This window comes from Eumetopias jubatus, unplaced genomic scaffold (genome assembly GCF_037043125.1).
Source record: "Eumetopias jubatus isolate StellerSeaLion01/CBP00866 unplaced genomic scaffold, mEumJub1_p1.0 scaffold_11, whole genome shotgun sequence".
Lineage (NCBI taxonomy): Eukaryota > Metazoa > Chordata > Mammalia > Carnivora > Otariidae > Eumetopias > Eumetopias jubatus.
This window is the reverse complement of record NW_028274817.1, coordinates 45,548,567-45,568,435: the sequence shown is the minus strand read 5'-3', so window position 1 is coordinate 45,568,435 and position 19,869 is coordinate 45,548,567. Positions and strand designations below refer to the sequence as shown.

At 43.3% G+C, this 19,869-nt stretch overlaps 1 protein-coding gene across 1 annotated transcript in view; it reads right to left on the bottom strand.

Moving 5' to 3' along the window:
* The window catches only part of LOC114202257 (nuclear RNA export factor 2-like), a 38,230-nt gene that overhangs the window by 2,837 nt on the left and 15,524 nt on the right, over window positions 1-19,869 (bottom strand). Inside the window, exons 3-20 of the mRNA XM_028095361.2 lie at window positions 12,500-12,683; window positions 12,114-12,267; window positions 11,727-11,810; window positions 11,508-11,612; window positions 11,310-11,390; window positions 11,122-11,191; window positions 10,885-10,973; window positions 10,657-10,764; window positions 10,370-10,479; window positions 8,498-8,534; window positions 8,073-8,141; window positions 7,932-7,987; window positions 7,685-7,792; window positions 7,506-7,564; window positions 7,280-7,395; window positions 7,145-7,187; window positions 6,491-6,563; window positions 5,754-5,936 (exon numbers count right to left, since the gene is read on the bottom strand). Of these exons, the coding sequence (XP_027951162.2) occupies window positions 5,754-5,936; window positions 6,491-6,563; window positions 7,145-7,187; window positions 7,280-7,395; window positions 7,506-7,564; window positions 7,685-7,792; window positions 7,932-7,987; window positions 8,073-8,141; window positions 8,498-8,534; window positions 10,370-10,479; window positions 10,657-10,764; window positions 10,885-10,973; window positions 11,122-11,191; window positions 11,310-11,390; window positions 11,508-11,612; window positions 11,727-11,810; window positions 12,114-12,267; window positions 12,500-12,683 (1,729 nt within the window). The remainder of the gene's footprint in view (window positions 1-5,753; window positions 5,937-6,490; window positions 6,564-7,144; window positions 7,188-7,279; window positions 7,396-7,505; window positions 7,565-7,684; window positions 7,793-7,931; window positions 7,988-8,072; window positions 8,142-8,497; window positions 8,535-10,369; window positions 10,480-10,656; window positions 10,765-10,884; window positions 10,974-11,121; window positions 11,192-11,309; window positions 11,391-11,507; window positions 11,613-11,726; window positions 11,811-12,113; window positions 12,268-12,499; window positions 12,684-19,869) is intronic.

Here is a 19,869-nt window from a genome sequence, read left to right as displayed (position 1 = left end):
TAAGGAAATGGTCCAGTTTCATTCTTCTGCATGTGGCTGTCCAATTTTCCCAACACCATTTGTTGAAGAGACTCTTTTTTTTCCATTGGACATTCTTTCCTACTTTGTCAAAGATAAGTTGACCATAGAGTTGAGGGTCCATTTCTGGGCTCTCGATTCTGTTCCATTGATCTACGTGTCTGTTTTTGTGCCAGTACCATACTGTCTTGATAATGACAGCTTTGTAATAGAGCTGGAAGTCCGAAATTGTGATGCCGCCAGCTTTGCTTTTCTTTTTCAATATTCCTCTGGCTATTCGGGGTCTCTTCTGGTTCCATACAAATTTTAGGATTATTTGTTCCATTTCTTTGAAAAAAGTGGATGGTATTTTGATGGGGATTGCATTGAATGTGTAGATTGCTCTAGGTAGCATTGACATCTTCACAATGTTGGTTCTCCCAATCCATGAGCATGGAACGTTTTTCCATTTCTTTGTGTCTTCTTCAATTTCTTTCCTGAGTATTTTATAGTTTTCTGAGTACAGATCCTTTGCCTCTTTGATTAAATTTATTCCTAGGTAGCTTATGGTTTTGGGTGCAATTGTGAATGGGATCGACTCCTTGATTGGTCTCTCTTCTGTCTTGTTGTTGGTGTAAAGGAATGCCACTGCTTTCTGTGCATTGATTTTATAGCCTGCTACTTGACTGAATTCCTGTATGAGTTCTAGCAGTTTTGGGGTGGAGTCTTTTGGGTTTTCCACATAAAGTATCATATTATCTGCAAAGAGTGAGAGTTTGACTTCCTCTTTGCCGATTTGGATGCCTTTGATTTCTTTTGTTGTCTGATTGCTGTGGCTAGGACTTCTAATACTATGTTGAATAGCAGTGGTGAGAGTGGACATCCCTGCCGCGTTCCTGACCTTAGGGGAAAAGCTCTCAGCTTTTCCCCATTGAGAATGATATTCACTGTAGATTTTTCGTAGATGGCTTTTATGATCTTGAGGTATGTACCCTCTATCCCTATACTCTGAAGAGTTTTGATCAAGAAAGGATGCTGTACTTTGTCAAATGCTTTTTCTGCATCCATTGAGAGGATCATATGATTCTTGTTCTTTCTTTTGTTAATGTATTGTATCACGTTGATTGATTTGCGGATGTTGAACCAGCCTTGCAGCCCAGGGATAAATCCCACTTGGTCGTGGTGAATAATCCTTTTAATGTACTGTTGGATCCTATTGGCTAGTATTTTGGTGAGAATTTTTGCATCCATGTTCATCAAGGATATTGGTCTGTAATTCTCCTTTTTGATGGGGTCTTTGTCTGGCTTTGGGATCAAGGTAATGGTGGCCTCATAAAATGAATTTGGAAGTTTCCCTTCCATTTCTATTTTTTGGAAAAGTTTCAGGAGAATAGGTATTAATTCTTCTTTAAATGTCTGATAGAATTCCCCTGGGAAGCCATCTGGCCCTGGGTTTTTGTTTCTTGGGAGATTTTTGATGACTGCTTCAATTTCCTTAGTGGTTATAGGTCTGTTCAGGTTTTCTATTTCTTCCTGGTTCAGTTTTGGTAGTTGATATATCTCTAGGAATGCACCCATTTCTTCCAGGTTATCTAATTTGCTGGCATAGAGTTGCTCATAATATGTTCTTATAATTGTTTGTATTTCTTTGGTGTTGGTTGTGATCTCTCCTCTTTCATTCATGATTTTGTTGATTTGGGTCATTTCTCTTTTCTTTTTGATCAATCTGGCCAGGGGGTTATCAATCTTGTTAATTCTTTCAAAGAACCAGCTCCTAGTTTCGTTGATCTGTTCTACTGTTCTTTTGGTTTCTATTTCATTGATTTCTGCTCTGATCTTTATGATTTCTCTTCTCCTGCTGGGTTTAGGCTTTATTTGCTGTTCTTTCTCCAGCCCCTTTAGGTGTAGGGTTAGGTTGTGTATTTGCGACCTTTCTTGTTTCTTGAGAAAGGCTTGTATTGCTATATACTTTCCTCTCAGGACTGCCTTTGCTGTATCCCAAAGATTTTGGACAGTTGTGTTTTCATTTTCATTGGTTTCCATGATTTTTTTTAATTCTTCTTTAATTTCCTGGCTGACCCATTCATTCTTTAGTAGGATGCTCTTTAGCCTCCATGTATTTGAGTTCTTTCCGACTTTCCTCTTGTGATTGAGTTCTAGTTTCAAAGCATTGTGGTCTGAAAATATGCAGGGAATGATCCCAATCTTTTGGTACCGGTTGAGACCTGATTTGTGACCTAGGATGTGATCAATTCTGGAGAATGTTCCATGGGCACTAGAGAAGAATGTGTATTCCGTTGCTTTGGGATGGAATGTTCTGAATATGTCTGTGAAGTCCATTTGGTCCAGTGTGTCATTTAAAGTCTTTATTTCCTTGTTGATCTTTTGCTTAGATGATCTGTCCATTTCAGTCAGAGGGGTGTTAAAGTCCCCCACTATTATTGTATTGTTGTCAATGTGTTTCTTTGCTTTTGTTATTAATTGCCTTATATAATTGGCTGCTCCCATGTTCGGGGCATAGGTATTTACGATTGTTAGGTCTTCTTGTTGGATAGACCCTTTAAGTAGGATATAGTGTCCATCCTCATCTCTTATTACAGTCTTTGTTTTAAAATCTAGTTTGTCTGATATAAGGATTGCCACCCCAGGTTTCTTTTGGTGTCCATTAGCATGGTAAATGGTTTTCCACCCCCTCACTTTCAATCTGGGGGTGTCTTTGGGTCTAAAATGAGTCTCTTGCAGACAGCATATTGATGGGTCTTGTTTTTTTAATCCAATCTGATAGCCTGTGTCTTTTGATTGGGGCATTTAGCCCATTTACATTCAGGGTAACTATTGAAAGGTATGAGTTTAGTGCCATTGTATTGCCTGTAAGGTGACTGTTACTGTATGTTGTCTGTGTTCCTTTCTGATCTTTGCTGCTTTTAGGCTCTCTCTTTGCTTAGAGGAGCCCTTTCAATATTTCTTGGAGGGCTGGTTTCGTGTTTGCAAATTCCTTTAGCTTTTGTTTGTTCTGGAAGCTTTTTATCTCTCCTTCTATTTTCAATGACAGCCTAGCTGGATATAGTATTCTTGGCTGCATATTTTTCTCGTTTAGTGCTCTGAAGATATCTTGCCAGTCCTTTCTGGCCTGCCAGGTCTCTGTGGATAGGTCTGTTGCCAATCTAATATTTCTACCATTGTAGGTTACATATCTCTTCTCCCGAGCTGCTTTCAGGATTTTCTCTTTGTCTCTGAGACTCGTAAGTTTTACTATTAGATGTCGGGGTGTTGACCTATTATTATTGATTTTGAGAGGGGTTCTCTGTGCCTCCTGGATTTTGATGCCTGTTTCCTTCCTCACATTAGGGAAGTTCTCTGCTATTATTTGCTCCAATATACCTTCTGCCCCCCTCTCTCTTTCTTCTTCTTCTGGGATCCCAATTATTCTAATGTTGTTTCATCTTATCGTATCACTTATCTCTCGAATTCTGCCCTCGTGATCCTGTAGTTGTTTCTCCCTCTTTTTCTCAGCCTCTTTACTTTCCATCATTTGGTCTTCTATATCACTGATTCTCTCTTCTGCCTCATTTATCCTAGCAGTTAGTGCCCCCATTTTTGATTGCACCTCATCAATAGCCTTTTTGATTTCGACTTGGTTAGATTTTAGTTCTTTTATTTCTCCAGAAAGGGTTTCTCTAATAACTTCCACACTTTTTTCAAGCCCAGCTAGTATCTTTAAAGTCATGATTCTGAACTCTAGGTCCGACATCGTACTAATGTCCATATTGAGTAGGTCCCTGGCTGACGGTACTACCTCTTGTTCTCTTTGCTGAGGTGATTTTTTCGTCTTGTCATTTTGTCCAGAGGAGAAAAGATGAATGAGAGAACAAAATGCTAACAGGTTTACAACGTCCCCAGCAAATATACTGTATACAAATCCGAAAAGACCTGAAACCAGGGGAAAAGAAAGGGAAAGAAAGAAAAAAGAAAGAGAAAAAAAAAAGAAAAAGAAAAAAAAAGATAAAAACAAAAACAGGACAATACAAAGAAAAGCAGAATGTGATCAAATATGATCAGGCTAGTGTATAGATCAGTGCCACACACTAGATTTTGGGCATATTTTGGTCTGTTAGAAAAAAGTGCCTCCTAAAATTTTAAAGGAAGAAAGACATATATGTACAAAATAAGGGTTGATACAATGAAGGGATAGAAGATGACTGTAAAGATGAAAATTATAAAAGATTTTATAAAATGACTTCCAGAAAGTGGTCGCTTCTCTGTTCAGATAGTTGTTGCTACTCTCTTTGATCTCCTGTTGAGTTCGTAGGTGTTCAGAATGGTTTGATCCCTATTCAGCTGAATTCCTGAGACCAGACGAAATCGAGGTCTCCTATTCCTCCGCCATCTTGCTCCGCCCAATCGGTGCTGAGAAGTTTTAAATGTGCTCCTTGGTCCCTTGTATATCTTCTTTGGAGAAATGTCTATTCAGACCCCCCTTCCACTTTTTAAAATGGGGTTGTTTGTCCTTTTGCTGTTGAGCTGCAAGGGTTCTTCATATATTCTTGTCAGGTATGTGATGTGCAAATATTTTCTCCCATCCCTTTGGCGGGATTTTCACTCTTTTGATAGTGTCCGTTGGTGCATAACAGCTTTTAATTTTGATGAAGCCCAATTTATCTATTTTTCTTCGGTTGCTTGTGCTTTTGGTGTCATATATAAGAAACACTTGCCTAATTAATGAAAACTTACACCTGTTTTCTTCTAAGATCTTTATAGTTTTCGCTCTTAACCTTTAGATCTTTGATCCATTTATAGTCTACGTGTGTACATGATGTGAATCTGGGGTCAAAATTCATTGTTTTGCATGTGGATATCCTGTTGTCCCAGTACCACTTGCTGAAAAGACTATTTCTTTTCCCAACAGATTTTTCTCAGCACTCTCATTGACAATCAATTGACCATAATTGTGAGGGTTTATTTGTGGACTCTCAGTTCTACTCCACTGATTCATGCACTGTCCACAAGTCAGCACCACACAGTCCTGATTACTGTACCTCTGTAGCAAGTTTTGAGATTAGGGAGTGTGAGTCCTCTAACTTTGTCCTTTTCTTTTGAGATAGTTTTGGTGCACTTACATATGAAGTTTGGGATAACCTTGTCAATTGTTGCAGAGAAGGATTTTGACAGGGATCGTGTTGAATCTGTAGATTGCTCTAGGTATTACTGCCATCTTAACAATAGTAAGCCGTTTAGCAATATTCCAACCCCTGGAAATGGGATATCTTTCCATTTATTTAATTTTTTTCGACAACGTTGTATGGATTTCAGAGTATAAGATTTGTGCTTCTTTTGTTATATTTGTTTCCAAATATTTCACTACTTTGATGTTATTGTAAATGGGCTTGTTGTCTTAATTTCATTTTGGGACTGCTCATTGCAAGTACATAGAAATGCAAATGAGTTTTGTATATTGGTCGTTTATCCTGTAACCCCGCTGAGTTTATTAGTTCTAGTAGCTTTTTGGTGGGTTCTTTCAGATTTTCTATATATAAGACAATGTCATCGAGCATTATACTATTTTTTAAATCCTTCACATATATAATAGTATGATACCTTTTCCATGGGCCCACTTTCTTTCCTCTTTTTTTTTTTTTGGAAGCAAACTGTCCAAAATGTTATTTTTCCAAATTTCCTGTGAGTTTCTTTGATTCACGCTCCCCCACCCAAGTCGCTGTCCCAGCTCACCCTTCTTCCCATGTACACCCAGCACTCACTTCTGAGACCACTCGAGTTTCATCCCAGACTGAGTGGAGAAAGCATGCACCATTTTCTGCTGCTCCTGGGAGAGGGTGGGCACGGAGCTGGTGGTCAGTGTAGGTTCTTGGTTGGAGAATGCACTCTGAGTCTCAGTGGGGGTGGCATCTCTCACAAACAGCTCATCATTCACGATGCATAGACTGAAGGGAAAACAGGCCCTCCGACAAGTGGATGAATGTACAACTCCACATCCCCAACAATGATCCTGCTCCCACTCCCACTCAGCAACCAGATTCCTTCCATACCTCTACTGTGCCTGCCCCCCCGCCCCCAGATTCCCTGGCTGGTGCCTCCACCCCTCCCACAGAGCCCACCTGTGCAGGGACTGTCTACCAGCCTCACTAGATGTGTACTTAACCTGCAACCCAAGGATGATTTTACACCCGCATTCATCCCTTACAATAGCTCAAGGGAATGGACAGTCTAATCCCCATTTTCCAAGGAAGACAATGAGTCACAGAGAGGTCATGTGACTTAACCAAGATCACACACACCCAGTGAGTGCTGGGGTCAAGAAGAGAACCTAGTGCTCTAACTCCAGAGCCCATGCTCTTAACCACCAGACCGGACTGCTCCTTGGATCTACCTGTTGCTTCCCACAATATTGAGAAAACCAAGATGTCTTCACTACCAGGTTCCCACACCCCTGAGCCCAAGCTGGGACAAGCATTCCCACCTACAATGTAGCACTCACCTGGAATTGCTGGCAGAGGTAGCGATGAAGGTCCGGGTGAAAGCACGAACAGAACACTGAGACTTTCCCTCCACTTTAACAACAAACAACAATACCCCTTTAGAGTTACACATGCTTCACATGCCCACACAGTGTTCCCAGTCAGGGTCTGACATGATACTCATGCTGAAGGGGACAATTGTTCACTGGGAGTCGGGGTGTCTGGTATAGGGATTGCAACAGTAGGAACAATCTGCTTCCAGTGACAAGGCCTCTACTATGTGACAGGTGGTATGACAACCATTTCACAAGGTCATTTGATTCATTTTTCACAGCTGCCTGAGAGGTGGGTGTTATTAGCCCCATTTTGCAAACAAGGAAACTTAGAGGTTAAGTAACGACCCCAGGTAGTTCTCAGAATAAGGATCTGGGATGACAGCCATGAAACTCATTAGGGAAACAGACTGTGTCCCTAATGCCCAAGCTGTGTGGGGCAGACAGGCATAGAGCCGGTTCAGACCAGGATGGTTTGGGGACAGAGTGGAGGCAGGAGAACACAGCAGGAATAGGAAGAGAAGGAAAGGGATCAGGGAAGCTGGGACAGTTCTGAGAGGGAGCCCAGCCAGCGGGGAGGGAGCAGTGGGGCATCTGGGGAGGGGCTCAGTGCATGCTCACCTTCCTTGAACACCCCGTTAACAGAGAAACAGAGCATCGTCTCCTGAAAGGGAAGGGCCCAGGTGCTAAGTCAACTAAACTTCCTACCCATCCATGACTTTTGGGGGCTGCCCTTGGGAGGAAGCCAGTGCTCACCGTCTGGAACCACATGTCCACCAAGAAAGAGCTGAGGTCATGCTGTGTTTTGGGCAGTACACAGAGGGAGCCCACGATGTTATGTTTTGTATACTTCAGTGGCTGAACACACAGGGCTATGGGGGGAGGAGAAGAAAGCGAAGATCAAGGGTTGCCACACCCTGAGCCTTATAATTACCCCTGCACACCCCCTTTCCCTGCCCAATCTTCCTCATCATACATGCACAGGGTTCCTTGGGCTTCTTCATATTCCTGTTTTCCTTGAAGTATTCGCACAAGCTGCTTCTAGTAGAGAAAGAGGAACAGAAGGTGGTGGTCTGGCTAGTGTGGGTATTTCCAGGAGCTTTCCTGTATCCACTGGGGAGCCACAGGGCCTAGGAGCAGAGTTGGAGCTTTGCTACTCACGGGGCTGGGTCCTCGGGGTTGAAGGGAATGGCCAGGGAGAAGCAGGCTTCATCATGGTAGGCATCAAGGAGACCCTGACGGTCTCCAGAATCGTAGATCAAATAGTATCTGTTGGAGAGTAATGAGGACAGTCCATCTCTGTGCTCTGGACCCCAAATGAGATGTCAAGACCCACTCAGCAGTTGTGAGCTTGGGTGGCCTCACCCATCCCAGCCAACCCCTTCCCCAGATTCCCAGGAGTACTTACTGTTGCAGGAATTGCAGGACTAGACTCTTCAGTGCATCAGATCCTTTGTAACTTTCCTGGAATCAAAAGACATTTGAGATTATGCAGCTGATAAAGCCTCCCTTGTAATAGCCCAAATGTTGTTGATCAATTTTCCCTCACCTTGCAGGGCTTCATCAAGCAGGGTGTGTCAGTATCAATGATAATTGGTGATGGTAACTCCTGGCCATCCTGGAGAAGGGAAGAAGTCAACAGTGGAGACCAGGGAGGCAGCCCTGTATGATCAGAGGTTAGGTATGAAAGAGCACTGGAAATTACATGGGCAAGATTACAGTGAGTGTCTTCATCATGATGTCCTGAAAGTATTTACTATTATATGCAACTTGTGTGTGTGTGTGTGTGTGTGTGTGTGTGTGTGTGTACATTTTTCCAGAGAACATATTCATGTTTTTTTCAGGAGTCCTGGTCCCCTAAAATGGTTCAGGTTCTGACACAAACCTGTAATCTAAGCAAGGCCCAAAGGGCTTGAGGGCAGGTGTGGTGGTGATCAATGTTAGTAAGAAACGATGATGAATGTAGTCACTTACCAGGCGTAACAACTTAGGAAAACAATCCTTGATGGCACTGTCAAAAATCCAAAATAGAAAGAAGTGACTGATAGGTCAGGGTTGCGAAGCCTTCCTTCTACACTTTCCCTCCCTTCCCTCCCTCTCCTTTCTACTGGGTAGCTCCCACCTAGATGGCCCTGACTCCCTTCTTCAGTGCCACAAAAAACAAAATTTAGAGCTCAGGCTCCAGGGCTGCCTTCCCCTTCCTGCCTCCCTTCCTTCCTCCAAGTCCCCACTGAAGACTCCAGAAAGTGGGAATGGAGTGGGAGTCCAGTGCTCTACTACCTCATTAGGGGTCCAACATGCTCCAGGACCATGATACCCCCCCAGGGATAGCCCAGGATGCTGGGGTAGGGAGGTGAGTGAGGCAAGGCCCAGGAGGTAAGGAGGGAGAGGTAGGGGGATGAAGACAGAAGAGGGAGTGAAGGTAGGAGGGGAGAGGTGGGAGAGACATAGGGGAACCAGAGACAAAGGAGGAAGAGAAGGCAAAACAAAGGGAAGGGAAAGAAGCTCTACCATGGTGGTGGGGGTCAGGGAGGAAGAGAGAAGGGGGAAATGGCTCTCTGCCTGCAGGCCTTTCCTTCATCTGCCCTGGCTGGCCCTGGCATCGGACGTAGCAATGGAAAACATGCAGGTGTTGGGCTGGGGGCCCATCGCATGCTGGCTGAAACTTTGTCACCCGTGTGAACTCAGTCTGAGCCAGGCATGGGAAATGAGGCAGCCACGGGGGCAGGAGACCTTCCCCAGAGGGAGTAGAGGGTCAAGCCCCAGGTCAGCATGGGGCTGAGGGTCTGTGGTCCCCTCTTATGATCACCGCCTTCCCTCCTGATGACCCCAGTGCACCTGTTCCAGTCCCAGTCGGTTCCTTGCCTGAGGGATTATACACATGTCGGGCTACCCAGGGCTCCTCTGAAGGACCAGTCAGGATGCTGTGACGTGCGGAGGGAGGGGAGGGACAGTGCCTCTGAGAGGCCTGTCCTCCTGTCCTCTCAAGCACCTCTGCCCTCTGGCTTCCATTCCTGCCTCAGGAAGCCCTCTGCTCACTGGCAGTCACCCACTTCTGGCCCCTTGACTCAGGGAACCCTGGTTTCTCCCAAGGAAGACCTTGCTCCTGACATTGGGTCAGAGGAATGGATGTCACGATGGCAGTCCCTCAGGACCTTGGCCCTCATCATGGGGCAGGAAAGCCACCATGGCAGCCTGAGATTAGAGAGGGCAACCCTTTTGGAGCAAAAGAAGGAGGTCCCCTCTCAGAACAAGTGAGGGAAAACCCATCTCAGCAAGGGGTAGGAAGGCCTGTCTTAGCATGAGGCCCTGGACTGGGAGGACCATTCTCAGTCCAAGGCACCAATATCTGGCTCAAGACTGGTCGCTCCTGGTCCTGGTGAGGAGGAGGAACCTTGCTTCTTGGAACACACTCTTGGAGGGCATGCTAAGGAACACTGAATGCATAAGGAGGGCACTTTATGTAATGAGCCCTGTGTGTTATATGGAACTGATGAATCACTAAATTCTACCCCTGGAAATAATAACACACTAAATTTTAACTAAATTGAATTTAAATAAAAAAATTTTAAAAAGATCATTTTAAAAAAAGCAAAAAAAAAAAAAAAAAAAAAAAGAACACTGGCTGCAGAGAGGTAGAAACAGACCCCAGACCAGGAGAATAGGTGAGCAGGTCAGAGGAAGGAAACTCCTTACAGGTGAAGGACACACAGAGAGGAGAAGGTGGGACTTATGGTCCTTCTAGAGGACCAGGGTTGCAACTTCCTGCACACCTGCATCCTCAGGGACAGTTCAGGCTCCCGGGACCAAAGGTTCCCAGGACGTGTGAGAGGTGTTCACACTGACCTTATGTAGGTGGACTGGTCTGGAAAGGTGTCACACAAGGGGTTCCCTTCTAGCCAAAGCTCTTCAAGATCCAGCCCTTTCATCTTGTTTAACTCCCACACCAAGTTCAGCTGAGAAATATGGGGAAGAAACTGGAAAGGAGTCCGAGGGAAAGAGAGACACACAGGTCCCTGCACCCCCAGTCCCCACCTTTCCACACAGGTACCTTCTGTTGCCTCCTGTCATCACTTGTATGAGCACTACCACCCACTGACAACCCCAACTTTGATCTGGCTCCCTCTTCCCACCTCATTTTTGGAGAGGTCCAGGATCTTGACTGTGGGGACCATCTCTATGATGTCAGATAGGCCATCCAGCCTGTACAGTTTGTTGTTGCTCAAGTTCAAGGACAACAGCTGTTGGTGAAGAAGAGTTAAAGTGACAGTTACTATCTAGGGTCTTAGAGACAAATCTGTCCTCCATCCCATAAATTCCACCCCCTTCCATTAATAACAGCACTGGGCCTAAGGCCTCACCTCAGGGAAATTCTCTTCAATGATCTGCAGGGTGGCAGCCATGCAGTTTCTTCGATTCAGGATTATATCTATATCATGTCTTACCAAGTCTTCAGGAAGCCGAGAGGAGGCAATCAGAAGGCTGAGAGGGGTCCAGGACCAGCACCAACCTCTCCCCCACATCACCATCCCTCAGTCTCCCTCCCAGGTAGATCCCTGTGCCCTCACCTGCCCTAGAATTACTGCTGTCAAGTGTACCTGGGTCAAAGCGGAGACACTGGAGGTCAAGAGCTTGCTGGGAGACGTCATAGCGTTTGTTCATGGTCAGCTGTAAAGAGAGATGGAGAGAGCCACTGGGAGGTTCTGGTGGGGATAGGGAAATCAGGGGCTGGAGGAAGAAGAGGTGGGTCTGGGTGTGGGCACAATGGACCTTGAGGCTGCATTACCTTTAGCTGTTCCATTTCTTCTGGCTCCAACTTATACCGCACAGAGTAGGGTACAGTAGAAGGATTGACAAAGATAGATATCTGCAGAAAGGAGACGTGGGGTCAGCACCAAGAACTTTCATTCCAAAGAAGACGACCAGCCCTTGCCCTGTCGTCCTGCCCCGGGACTAGGTAGAGGTAATGCCCTCAACACATTACCTTTCGGTTCTCCTCATCACAAATCTTGTAGCTGACATGCTTCAATGCAGAGGCAGTGCCAACATCCTGGACAAAGAACCGAGCCTGGTTTTTCACGTAGTGAAACTGCAGGAGGGGGAGGCAACAATAATTTTGGAGGAGAGAGTCTTCCTGCTCAGTGAGCTCCCCCCACCCCCACTTCCCTGTGCCCACTCATCTGGCTTCACCATCCTCTCTTACATCCACTGGAGTGAAGGGGACACTGCAATGGTTCTGGATTGAATTCATTAGCCATGTCTTGTCATACTTTCTCCCACAGGGAATCTAAAGGTGAAAAGAAAGGATGGGAGTAAAGAGATACAACATAGATTTAAAGCTGGAAAACAGACCCAACAGCATTCTTGTCTGACCTTCTATTGAGCTGTACAGGGCTTCATAAGAAGGGACTACTGGCATTATTTCTTATTTTCGTGCCAAATATGGATTTCCTAGACCCTCCAATGGATAGAACTCTCCATTGGAAAGCTCTCCTCCAAATAATTGATATAAAGTTGTTTAATGTGGTCTTCCTTTTTTTATAAGGTTCCGGGATATTCTATCTAATGCAGACCTTGCCAAGACACTCACGGTAATCTTGAACCAGTTCCCTGGGGTTCCATCTTGTGTGTTCTCCCCCATTTCTCTCTTCAGAGTTTTTCTATCTCTCCACACAGTAATATGGATATGGCCCTCATTTTGCCATTTCACTCTCCTCTTGTCGCGCTGGGTGCTATAGGGAATGCTGTGGAGGGGAAGTGGAGAGGAGGAGGGTGACCATAAATGCTAAGAAAGTCTTCTTCTATACACCCTCACCTCTCTGTCACCAGGACTACAATTAGGATTGCTTAGCTATTATTCCCCTTCTGGCATTCTTCAGTTTTCCAGTGAGAGAAGAAAAAGAAGACCAGGGAGAGTGAAAGAGTTGCCTAGTCCCAAGGGCTGCTGCATGCAAACCAGTCTGCCTGGTCACTTACTGTCTTACTTGGGGGTCCTCCTGGACATCCCTCATCAACACATTTCCATCATCCTCCTGGAGGTGTGAAGGCTGAGGCTCATATCCACCATCTTCATACTGAGGGCTCCTCTTGCCAAAATTACCTTGGAAAGAGCTCCAAACTTTCTTTCTTCCTTGAGGTGAGTTACCACCATCGTTGTATTCTCAAAAGGGGAACAAAAATACAAGTTTGAAGACACATCAGTGGTCCACTTACTGTGTACCACATCTTAGGCTAACACCATGGTAGGGCAAGCAAAGTGTCAACCTGCCCTAAGGGTCCAATCTCCCAAACCCTGGAAAGGAAACTCCTCTGCTTATCCAGATAGGAGAGCCTTATTTGACAGATGGCACTATCAGGGTAGGAATCTTGGGGGAGGAGGAGGAGGAGAAAACTGTATTGAACCTTTTAAAGAAGGAAGCAGATTTATTAAAAAAAAAAACAATAGAAAACAAAACAAAACAGAGATGTGTGCATCCATGGGTTAGACTGGAAACCAGCCATACACAGGGAAGACATCTGAATTGTACCTTCTCTCAGGCCTGTCTAAAAACAACACCAATACCAGGGAGGCAATCTCTCATGCTTCCCAAATACAATCAGCCACCAAACTGATCCCACTAACAATCAGCAAGCTGTACTTCCTTTGCTGGTGTAGTTCAAGCTTTAATGTCAGGTGGGACTGATGTAACAGCCTCCTAAGCTGTCCCCCTCCCTCCAGCCTTGCGGTCAACAATACTCAGTTTGAAATATCCAGAGTGAGCTTTCTTTTTGTCCAGCCTGAAATGCCTTTCAGCTGAGGGGACAACTCTTGCTAACCTCGGCTCCTCTATAACAAGGATCTGAATGACAAACTGGGATAATATGTCAACTAGCATTTCCAAGTGTGTAGGAATTCTTCTTTTTCCTTTCTATTACTGATTTCCAATTTGGGTCTATTATGGTCAGAGAATGTACTCTGTGTGATTTCAATTCTTTTAAAATTTGTTGAGGTTTGTTTGATGGCCCAGGAGATGATCTAGCTTGATGAATATTACATAGATATTGGGGGGCAAATGTACTTTGTTGTCGTTGGGTGGAGTGCTATATTTATTTCATATAGATCCTATTTATTGTGCTATTCAGATCTCCTATATCCTTGCTGGTTTTGTCTCTAGTAATTTTATCCCTTGCTAAGCAGGGGAGTGGTGTTGGAGGCCCCAACTATAATTATGGATGTGGTTATTTCTCCTTTCAACTCTATCAGTTTTTTGCTTCATGTATTTTGAATCTGTTTGGTCTGTACACATTTAGGATCATTATGACACCCCAGTGGATTGATCCTTTTATCATTACATAATGCCTCTTTCTGTCTCTTATCAATTTCCTTTGCTCTGATATCTACTTTCTTGGATATTGTAACCACAGGTATACTTAGTGTCTTGGTGATACTTCACCCTGTATTCACTCCTAGGAGTTGTATTGATGTCCACCCCTCCCCCTGCAAATACTCCCTGCTAACATATATAATTCGCCATGTGGAAAGATTTGGAAATTTTCTGGCATCTACAGAAGTAAGAGTCCCAATTCTCTCCCACAGTGGATTCACTAAGGGTATTTTATTTTTACCACATTCAAATGAAACAGTGTAACAGCAGATAATAATACTAGTGGTTTGAGTAGGCAGTGGGGGGAGGATTAAGGTACCTAGACTGGTAGAAAACAGCTTTTTTTGGGGTTCTAATATTTAAGGCTGTCTCGGTTTGTGTGTTGTACATTTTGTACCTAAATTACTCCATGCTGTCTCAGGGCACACTTATGAGTAAAAATTTGTTCACTACTGATTGCTCCATGATGTAGTGATTACGACCATGCCTCAGATTAATTCCTCTGGAGAGTCATTGCTTTCAGTATGTGACCTTGCTGTCAGGATAATCCTGTACTCACCACCTTCGGGACCTTCCCTGTGTGGTACTGGAAGTGGAATTAAACATGGGTAGAGCATTTGACCCTGAAATGCCAGTGGCTCAGTCCTCAAAACTTGGAAGCAGCCTGGAGTGCTCTCTCTCTCTCTCACACACTCCACATCCAACTGATCAGGAAATTCTCCTGTCTCCTCTCTCCAGTACATCCAGAATCTAGCCATTTTTCACCACCGCCATTATTACCACCCTGGCCAAGACACCAACGTCTATATCCTAGATTATACTGCCTTCCAACTGGTCCCTCTACTTTCATCCTTGCTCCCTTACCGTCTGTTTTCAGCCCAACAGCAGAACATAATGCAAATCATTTAACTCCTCTGCTCAAAACAATGGTTTGAAGCCCATCAACATGTTAAAAAGCCATGAGTTCATAATGATACTAAACAACAATAACAACAACAAAGAGAAACCTTATTAGTGACCTTTGGAGAATGTCAGAAAACCAACTGATTTTCATAAAAATCCACCAATGAAAGGAAAAACTCAAATATTAAAAATAATAATAATCCATGGTTAACATATGGTGTGTATGGGGCGTCAGAGTCATCTTTGAGAACTGACATTACTTCAGAAATAACGTTGTCAAGGGGAAAGTGTTAAAAGTGAGCCAGGTAACAGCTACAGCAATCCCCAGACTGACCAACCAAGTCTAAACAGGGCCAGAGGCCTCCCTCATCAAGGTGATTCAGACAAGAGCGATCTCAAGCATAGCCTTGTTTTGGGAATCTCATAGGACAGTGGGCATGTGATTAAAAAGCCAGAGAGACCACGCACACACACATGTGCACACACGCATATCCACTTACTGAAGGGTTGCCTCTCAGCATGATCCTTGTCTCATTGTCATGCCTAAAACAAAGGCAACAACAGGAGCATCGGAAATCAGCTGGTGCCTCTCACCCAGGCTGCCTGGGTTTCCCCTCAGTCTCTACCACAGTATTAACTGATCCTCCCATAAAGAAATGGTTGTGAGTATCCTTTACGACATCATGCGTGTTCGCATGGCTACTTCCTGTGTCGGTTTGGAATTCTGCCTACATCATTGCTATGCCATTGAGTACATGGTAATGGCATCCCTGCTATGGTAGGGAAAGAACAGGGTGAGAAGTAAAACACCACTTGCCCAATGGCAACCAACATTGGCTCAGTGTTGCGCAGACTCACTAGAGTTCTTTGACCTCCTCACAGAAGTCCAAAAACGATTGTATCCACAGTCCCTTTCCAGATCATGATTATTAGGCTCACAGGTGTTAGGTACATGTCCCAGGATTTCTCAGCCAAGTCAGTGGTGGAACAGAAATTGTGTCCTCACCTATTGGTCCGCCTCCACATCCTAAGTGTTCCTCTAGCTAGTGTGCTTATTCTCCTTTAATGGTGGACTTTCAGGTCTCAAGGACAGATTTCTGTGAGCAGACCAGGGATGATGTTTTGTGAGCAGGAGTTAGTCATTCTTGCTTGGGTGGGTACAGGTGCCTTGGACCAAGTGGAGATATGCGTCTTGAACTAGATGAAGAAATCTGTTTGGATCACAGTGTTTGCAGATTAGGAGTCACTCTGAGGTGGCACTGTCTGGCATATAATGGGGCTTAATTAGTATTTGTTAAATGAATGCAGGCAATGTAGATTTGCGATCAACAAAGCCACTTTTGAGAATCCATACATCTCAATCATTTCTACCCACATCTACTTATTCCAGAAAAAAATGGGCTGCAGAACTGTTTCACAACCTGCTTGTAAAACTACCATGTGTTGAATTTGTCTTTTGCAAAATTAGTATTTTTTATTAGTGTACAATTAGAACTAGAGCTAATTACCCACCTCTTGATTAATGCTAAAACTACTGCTTTTCTGATCTGAGGATGCTTTTTTTTTTTTTAAATTTTATTTTATGCTATGTTAGTCACCATACAATACATCATTAGTTTTTGATGTAGTGATCCAGGATTCATTGTTTTCGTATAACACCCAGTGCTCCATGCAGTACATGCCCTCCTTAATACCCATCACTGGCTAACTCATCCCCCCACCCCCCTCCCCTCTAAAACCCTCAGTTTGTTTCTGAGAGTCCATAGTCTCTCATGAGAAAGGGAGGCTTTTGCAATCTGGTGGCAGAAATGAGAAGTTTTCCTTAAATCCAGCTGATATAGCTTCCTGGGTGCCTGGTATATGTAGGAAGAATGTTCTGGACCTACATGTATGTCTGTGAGTGCTCAGTTTTGTGACAGCAGTATGGTCCTTGTCTCAGAGGAAAACAAGAGTGTGTGCATGAGCATGTGTGTGTGCATGGGCATGTGTTGATATTATCAGTTTTACATTTGTATAATTAGATTACAGATACATGCATTTCAAATCATGTTAGAAAGTACATTGCCACACAAAACAGGACCCTAAAGTACATTTTCTTTTCATGTATTATATACTATATATACACCCAATATTTGCTTCTTGTTTTTAATATGCCCTTTAATTTTTTTTACATCTTGGCATTTTAATATTTGAATTGATTTTCAAATTTGAAGTATTAGAATTCTCTATACAAGGTATTTCTAATGGTGGAAGCCAAATTACCAAGTGGAGCATGGCGTGAGATTTAGGACAGTTCCAGGTTTTTATTCTGTGCTCTACAGCTTCCCAGAAGAAGCACATCATATTTTAAATTATAAGAGACAATTTCCTAAGGATATTTACACCAATATACTTCTCCACTAACAGTGCAGGAGGATCTAATTTCCTACAGTATGCTTAACCATTCAGAAGTCATTCTTACACTTTGACCCAGACATTTCACTTTAAAGTATTCTATGCCGAAGTATATACTTATAATTATATGTCTGTGCTTTATAGGCTCTTTGACATAGAAAGACAATGGGATCAGGGAGTGGCCGATATTGACAGAAGAGGGGTAGAAATGATTGTCCCTCGAATCAAGGATGGGAAAGAAGGGGCATGGGTACCTGACATACAGAGCAAAAAGGCCAAGGGATGGATGTATGGGCCAGAAAGATGAGGGTGATCATTGGGAAGAGAATGAAACACAAATGGAAAAAGTCTATGAGGAACTGAATTCATCCTGGCAATATACACCTCTCTGGAAACCGTCCTTTCTTTCCATGTATAACTTGTCTGTCTCTGCTACTTCATCTTCAAGCTGAACACCAGAGAAATAGTTCCCACACAGTCTGAGAAAAGAGAGATCATATAGGGGAAGGGCATACAGTGATGAGTCTCTTGGACAGAGGGCTAGAGTTAAGGTCATGTTGGTCCCAGACACCATAGCCAATATTGCCCACTGGACTTTGGGTACCATCCCAGTGCTCATTTCAGCCCTAACGCAGAGTCATACATCATTGGTTATGGGCATAGGGTTAGAGGTCAGATCAATGGGGGTTTGAATCCTGGTGCTAAATTCTATGGTCCAGGGAAAGTAACTTTGACCTCATGGTAACTCACCTTATTTTTTTCCCCTTAAATTGAAAATAGTAACAGTTTTGCCTTATAGTTGTGAAAATTGAGTTAATATATGGAAATACATGGAAAGCACCTGGAGAAATGCCTGTGACCAAATAAACACTGTAAGTTAGCTATTATTAGGTCAGTACTTAGTACAACATCTGATGTTTAGTAAAGGATGAATGGGTGTTATTTGCATTCATTGTTATTAGTCTTCTGGGAAATGAGAAGGAAAACAGATGGGTGTGTGGGAGAAGATTGTGGGTCAGCTATTAATGTATTTTATAAAGTAGCAACAATAAAACAGGATAGCCTTAGTGTGAAATTATCTGACATTTATCTGATTAAGACAACCAAAATAAAAAGCTTACACTCTGAAACAGGCATACAGACTGATTTGAAAGGGGGCTTACATTCTGAGTTCCAGTATTTTTGCTAAAAATGTATTATTATTTTAAAAAGTGTGGGGCATCTGGATAGCTCAGTTGGTTAAGTATCTGACTCTTGATTTTGGCTCAGGTCATGATCTCAGAGTTGTGAGATCAAGCCCCATGTCAGGCTCCACGCTGCTTAAGATTCTCTCTCTCCCTCTCCCTCTGCCCCTCCCTCCCACTCCTGCTCTCTTTCTCTCTATAAAAAAATGATTCAAGTTTAAGTAGTAGGCTCAAAAAACAAGATAGAATACTCCTGACACCTTATGACACTATGTGAAAGAAAAAAAAGTCAGGATACAAAACTGTGTATTACAGAGTGATGTCAGCAACATGGTTGACCAGGAAGCTACAGGCCTTCCTTCCCCATCAGAGACATTGAGTTAACAACAACATATGAACCAGAATACCTCTGTAAAGACTGGAGATCAACTGAGAAAATACAGCTTTCAAGCCCTTATAAAACCAAGGAGGGATTTTTGCTAAAAGGGTAGTAAAATTCATGTTGTTTTGCAGGATTGTTCATGCCCCTCTGCCTTTGTGACACACCATAGAACAACTGGGAGGAAGCCGCCCATATTCCTTCTCTTCCCTTGGGATGGAAACAAGAGTGGGCCATATATCTAACATTATGGCTTGTTAGGGGACTGATCCAGGATGATTTTGTCTTGTTTAAATTAGAAAACTTACTGGGCTTGCATCAAAGTTTAGAAAGTGCTGAAAACAGAGGTGAGCAGGAAATTGGAACTGCAGTTTCACAGGCAGATGCCAGGGAGAGCAAGAGACCAGAAAAGGTATGAAAGGTCTTAGAGCTTCCAGCAAGGTTGACCTTAGCAAAGGTCATCCCCTGCATGAAGCCCGCACACAACAACTGGCAGAGTTGGTTGCTTTTTCAAATGCCCAAGTATCAGCAAAATTTACAAGGCCTACAAAGAAACAGGGAAATATGGTCCAGTTAAAATAATAAAATAAAACTCCAGAAACTGTAAAATAAAAAGATCTGTGAGGTGTCTGACAAAGAATTTAAAATAATGATCCTAAAGATGCTCAAAAAGCTAAAAATGAAAACAGACAGAGAACTGGATGAAACAGGAAAACGATGTCTGAACAAAATGAGATCATCAACAAAATGATAAACACTACAAAAAAAGCAAAAATTCTGGAGCTGCAAGATACAAAAACAACTGAAAAATCTGTAAGGGGTTCAACAGTAGAATTGGTCAGGCAGAAGAAATAATCAGTGAACATGAAGACAGGTCATTTGAAATCACTGAGTCAGAGGAGCAAAAAGACAAAAGAATAAAGAAAAGTAAGGAGACCCATGGGACTTATGAGGCATTATAAAGAAGAACAATATATGCATTAGGGGAATCTCAGAAATAAAAGAAAAATGGGCAGAGAGCTTATTTGCAAAAATAATGGCCCAAACTTCCCAAATCTGAGGAAAGACATGGACATGATGACTCAAGAAGCTGAAGAAACTCCAATTAGGATAAATTCAAAG